This window comes from Olea europaea, chromosome 10 (assembly GCF_002742605.1).
Source record: "Olea europaea var. sylvestris chromosome 10, O_europaea_v1, whole genome shotgun sequence".
NCBI lineage: Eukaryota > Viridiplantae > Streptophyta > Magnoliopsida > Lamiales > Oleaceae > Olea > Olea europaea.
The window spans coordinates 14,674,915-14,679,965 of record NC_036246.1 but is presented as its reverse complement, the minus strand read 5'-3'; the positions used below and the strand labels follow the sequence as shown (position 1 = coordinate 14,679,965).

The window sequence follows — 5,051 nt, the reverse complement described above, 5'->3', positions numbered from 1 at the left end:
TAGTGAAACAAATAAAAATTACGGCCACCTATTTAGATTTTGGAAGATATGATGTGGATTTCAATAGCCGATGAAATTACAATGAGCACCCAGGAAAAAGGAAACTGGATAACCTGTAATAAATTGCTACTGTTCAAATACGTACACGTCATAATATTATCAACGAATTTATACAGAAATTTTTGTCTTTCAACATTTTTTTTTTCTTTTTAATCATCCTTTCTGCGTCTCTATAAATCAGCAGGCCTCGATTTCTCAGTGAATCAAATATCACCTCAGAATACAAAGGCATTCCCAGAGAGAGAGATGGAGAAGATTATTTCATTCTTTGAGCCTGTTTTTTCCTTTCTATTTACTGTATTTTTATATGTGATTTCAAAAAGAATGAAAAGAAAAAATTCAGAAAGGAAAACTAAGCTCCCTCCAGGCTCAATGGGGTGGCCTTATATTGGAGAAACTCTTCAGCTCTATTCCCAAGATCCAAATGTCTTTTTTTCTGACAGAGAAAAAAGGTTTCTTGCTTTCAATCTCGATTACTTGCCAATTCTGTCTAATACTGAATTCTGACATGTCCTGATATAATTTTTATAACCGGGATGTTCTTATTCAGGAATGGAGAAATCTTTAAGACACATATACTTGGTTGCCCTTGTATAATGTTGGCGAGCCCAGAAGCAGCTCGACTCGTGCTAGTCACTCAGGCACATTTGTTCAAGCCGACATATCCGAAGAGCAAGGAAAACTTGATCGGCCCCTCCGCGCTGTTTTTTCACCAGGGGGAGTACCATATGCGCCTTAGGAAGCTGGTTCAGGGCACCTTGTACCCGGAGGCCATTCGCAACCTGATGGCAGACATCGAAGCCATAGCAGTGTCTGCAATAGATTCGTGGACGGGTGACCGTGTCATAAACATTTTCCACGAGATGAAAAAGGTTCGTTTCTTCCATCATTGGCGCCTCTATATATGTCTTTGAGTTTGAAAATTGTGCACGTGTCACAGGGACGGAGCTAGCACCCGACGAACCCCTGGGGTCGTCCGTCCTGGCTCTGCCTAAATTTTTTCCCCCCTATATTGGTTAGCTGCTTAACTTGGATCCGCCGTTGTTCACCTAAGTTCCTAGTTTCGATACTAACGTGTCAGTTCTTAATGAAAAATGAATTTGGCAAGCATGTGGGGACATGTTTAAAACTACAATTTAAATGAAAAAATGTATCTTTCTCTAATAGTTTAAACTTTTATACGAGAAATCTGATTCGTCTTTGACCGTTGATTTCCTACAGTTTTCATTAGAAGTAGGTATTCTCTCTATTTTTGGTCATTTGGAGCCCCATTACAAAGAAGAGTTGAAGAAGAACTATAGCATACTAGATAGAGGGTACAATTCTTTTCCAACAAACTTACCTGGAACTCCATACCAAAAGGCAAGGAAGGTAAAGTCATCAATTTCACCAAGCATTTTTCTATAATGGCATGTTTGCTTTTGTTAAATAATATTGGACCGTACAATAAACTAGATTCTTAACTTATGTTCTTATTTAACACGGTCTAGTCTACCTTAGCACAAGTGTCGAAAATGGACAGTCATTTGTACTAACCACACTTGCCATTTTAATTCATGAAGGCAAGGAAGAGGCTGAGTGAAATATTAAGTAGAATTACAAGAGAAAGAAAGGAAAAGAGCCTTTTGGAGAAGAACCTGTTGAGTTGTCTGATGAATTATAAAGATGACAATGGTGAAACTCTAAATGATGAGCAGATTGCCGACAACATCATCGGAGTACTTTTTGCGTCAAAAGACACGACCGCGAGTGCCATGACATGGATTCTCAAGTACCTCTACGACAACCGAAAAGTTTTCGATGCTGTCAAGGTAAGATCTAGAAGAGTCCATCCCATTTTCTAGTTGCTCCGGAGTAATACAACGTCTCTATAAGAAAAACCCGATTCTTTGTGGGGTCAAAGCAATACATTCTAAGTTTTTTTCGTGTCTCTAGATCATTCTAATTTCTTGACCTTATGCTTGAATTAGCTTTGTAATCATCGTCTATAATATGTTTTTGATTTTGCATGCAGGCAGAACAGAAGGCAATATATCAATTGAATCGAAATGAAAATAAGCATTTAACATGGAACCAGACAAGAAATATGCCCTTTACTTACAAGGTATTTAACTAAAACACGTTTCAATTCAAGTCGGTTAAGTTTAGTCCATATTACAGATAATGCCAAAATTTTGTTACAAAATCACATTAATCATTTATAAGTAGTATCAATTCACGTTCAATATTGACGGTGAACCTCATGTCTAACTTGCTAACATCATCCACACGTCACGTTTTGAAACTCGTGGAAGTAACTTGGGATCGGTTCCATGCTGCATTTTTATTCAGGTGATTTTGGAGAGTTTGAGAATGGCAAGCATTATATCATTTACATTTCGAGAGGCAGTCATAGATGTGGAATATAAAGGTAGCATTTCTCTTAAGGGAAATGTTCGTAACTCTTTCCGCTACTTATACAATTTTTTTGACAGCTTCTATAATAGATGTTTTGAAGTAACATGCACCCTAGTCCTTAATTTGAGCTTCATAACTTCAAATCAAAAGTTGAATGCATGTAACCTCAGCGTTTGTCAAATTTTCTATTAAGAGCTTGTTTGGGAGGGATTTTAAGAATTGATTTTTTGACCGTTAGGAGAAAAGGGAGGTCCATCCGTGAAAGAAGAAGTCAAATATGACGACTGAAATAGTGAAATAACAGTCAAAAAATCAATTTTTTGGTTGAAAAAATCGCCCCCAAACAGGCCTAAAACATTTATGTACAAAAATATTATTGCATTGGTAATCAATGTTTTGGGGCACTGAAAAGTTGGTACAATTTGGTGGCAGGGTACCTAATTCCAAAGGGATGGAAGGTCATGCCTTTATTCAGGAATATTCATCACAATCCAGATTTCTTTGTTGATCCTCAAAAGTTTGATCCTTTTAGATTTGAGGTACAAGTTAATATTTTTCGGTTGACTTTGAATTGCATATTTAGTTCGGATTTGGTAGGAATTAAAAATTAAAATTTCATATTTAGTCCCTATTTAGATTTTAATAAATTCTAACAAAGTTGATAAAATCTGTAATTGAAAAGTTGTGAAGCTCATAAAATATGATTAAAAATAATTATTGACTTTGATTTGAAATTTTTGTATGATTAAAATCTACACCAATAGTAGTTAAATAGTGCATTCTTTATTGTTATCGTGGGACGTTCTAAAGCACAAGGAGATTTGACTCATTGATTGAGTCATGGGTCATAAGAAAGACAAATTAACAAATATTAGTACATGCTTTATGTTGTAGGATGTGGTGAAACCCAATACATTTATGCCATTTGGCAGTGGAGTACATGCCTGCCCTGGTAACGAACTTGCTAAGCTAGAGATGCTCATTATGATCCACTATCTAGTCTCTCAGTGCAGGTACTTTTTGAAACTAAAACAAGTATATTTAAAGAGTTTTTCTATTTATACACCAAGGTGATCCCGGTTTACACACCTGACACCCTGGTGTACAAGTAGACAAATCCATTTTTAAAAGCATATTGGTAAGTAGAATTAAATCAGACAAATTCTTTACATGTATCTTGTTCCAAGTATGTTCAGTTCAACCCCCAAACGTATCATATATGTTTTGTACACAATATAATTCAAGATTTTTTACAATACAATACAAAATGTTTTTTTTTCCTGATATTAATATTGTCTTGTACTGTACAGTCTGTTTTACCATTTACGAGTCGACATTGGTGAGTGGTATGTGATGTTTGGTTTTATTTGATGATTGTGTTTGCAGGTATGAGGTGGTGGGATCCCAAAGTGGGATTGAATATGGCCCATTCCCCATCCCATCGCATGGACTACCAGCCAGATTCTGGAAACAAGAATCATACAATTAAGTAGGCCATACCAAGTCATATTCCTTAACGAAATTTCACTTTTCCTCTTTGCTTTCAATCTAATTTGCCCCTTCAAACTAATATGGGGTTGGCCCTCTTTTCCTCAAAAGCAATTATTGAATTAATCAAGGAAGAATTGTATTCATATTTCTTATCAGTTACAGCTTGTAAAATGTGTGCTACTTTCTTTGAAGAATTGGAATTGAAGTATTAATGCTACAAAAAAATGATAAAATTTGATTTAGTTGAATTTTCTCTCATGCTTTGTTGATTTATTTTCTCGGCAATGTCGTGGAAATCAAATTTCATTTTTCTAGAGGAAATTTGCTTGAAAGGGACCATGCGTAGGGAGGAAACCGGAAATGGTTTTATTTTTATCTTCAATATTCAAATATCTTTGCTCTTATGTGTTAGTTTACCATGTCCATATATGATTTGAACGAAAATCAAATTTTAAATAGATTTTGATAAAAGTTGATAAAATATGTGATCGAAAAATTGTAAATTGTATGAATGTGTAATTAAAATTAATTGCTGATTTAACTTAAATTTTAATCGAGATTTCTTGCTGAAATAAATGAGGCTATATTTGTTTTGCAGCATGTAGTTGTTTACTTATTGAAATGATGTTTAGAAACAACTTCTACTATTTTTCTTTCATAAACTAGTTTAGTAAAGCTCGATCATTAGGTCGAACTTATCAAATTCAGTCCTTGTTTGAGCTCATTTTTTCAATCAAAATACATTCTTCAGGAGTGATTTGATCCAATTTCAACTGCACATTTTTTAGTAAAATAATATTATACATAAATTCAAATCATTTACTTATTTTTTTTATCACTCATTTTTCCATCATGAAATTATTACAAAATACATTTTTTGGAAAAAAATAAATAAAAAAAATACGGAACTCAAACAAGCATTCAATATGTTTTTGTCATGAAAGTACTAAAGAATAGTGTTTTTTAAACTAGTCTCCGATTTTCCCTACATGGGAGGAGTCAAGTTTGAACACTTAAGTTTGTGAGAATCAAACTATTACACAACTTGTATTTCTATTTTTTCCCGCAATCTTGTTACAGTGATAGGCTCAAATGACACATTT

The 5,051-nt window shown here is 34.4% G+C and overlaps 1 protein-coding gene across 4 annotated transcripts; it reads left to right on the top strand.

The window, feature by feature from the left end:
• Window positions 1-223: 223 nt before the first annotated feature.
• Window positions 224-4,196, top strand: LOC111401342 (abscisic acid 8'-hydroxylase 4-like). 4 transcript variants are annotated; one of them, XM_023029039.1, is made up of 9 exons: window positions 229-512; window positions 611-932; window positions 1,282-1,431; window positions 1,623-1,871; window positions 2,075-2,164; window positions 2,392-2,470; window positions 2,890-2,996; window positions 3,352-3,470; window positions 3,844-4,196. In XM_023029039.1, exons 1-9 carry the CDS (start codon window positions 307-309, stop codon window positions 3,944-3,946), a joined length of 1,425 nt encoding a protein of 474 aa, XP_022884807.1. In that variant the 5' UTR covers window positions 229-306; the 3' UTR covers window positions 3,947-4,196. The 4 variants fall into 4 exon arrangements, 3 of the variants coding, with proteins under 3 accessions (XP_022884809.1, XP_022884808.1, XP_022884807.1); XM_023029041.1 differs by lacking the exon at window positions 3,352-3,470 and having other exon boundaries at window positions 224-512; window positions 3,844-3,940; XR_002703986.1 differs by lacking the exon at window positions 2,890-2,996 and having other exon boundaries at window positions 225-512.
• The last annotated feature ends 855 nt before the right edge of the window (window positions 4,197-5,051 follow it).

Excerpts from the sequence above, each read along its gene's own strand:
- LOC111401342 (XM_023029039.1), top strand. The coding sequence starts at position 307 with ATGGAGAAGATTATTTCATTCTTTGAGCCTGTTTTTTCCTTTCTATTT. Across the intron at positions 1,872-2,074 it reads AAGTTTTCGATGCTGTCAAG|GCAGAACAGAAGGCAATATA; the intron begins GTAAGATCTAGA and ends TTTTGCATGCAG. Across the intron at positions 2,471-2,889 it reads CATAGATGTGGAATATAAAG|GGTACCTAATTCCAAAGGGA; the intron begins GTAGCATTTCTC and ends ATTTGGTGGCAG.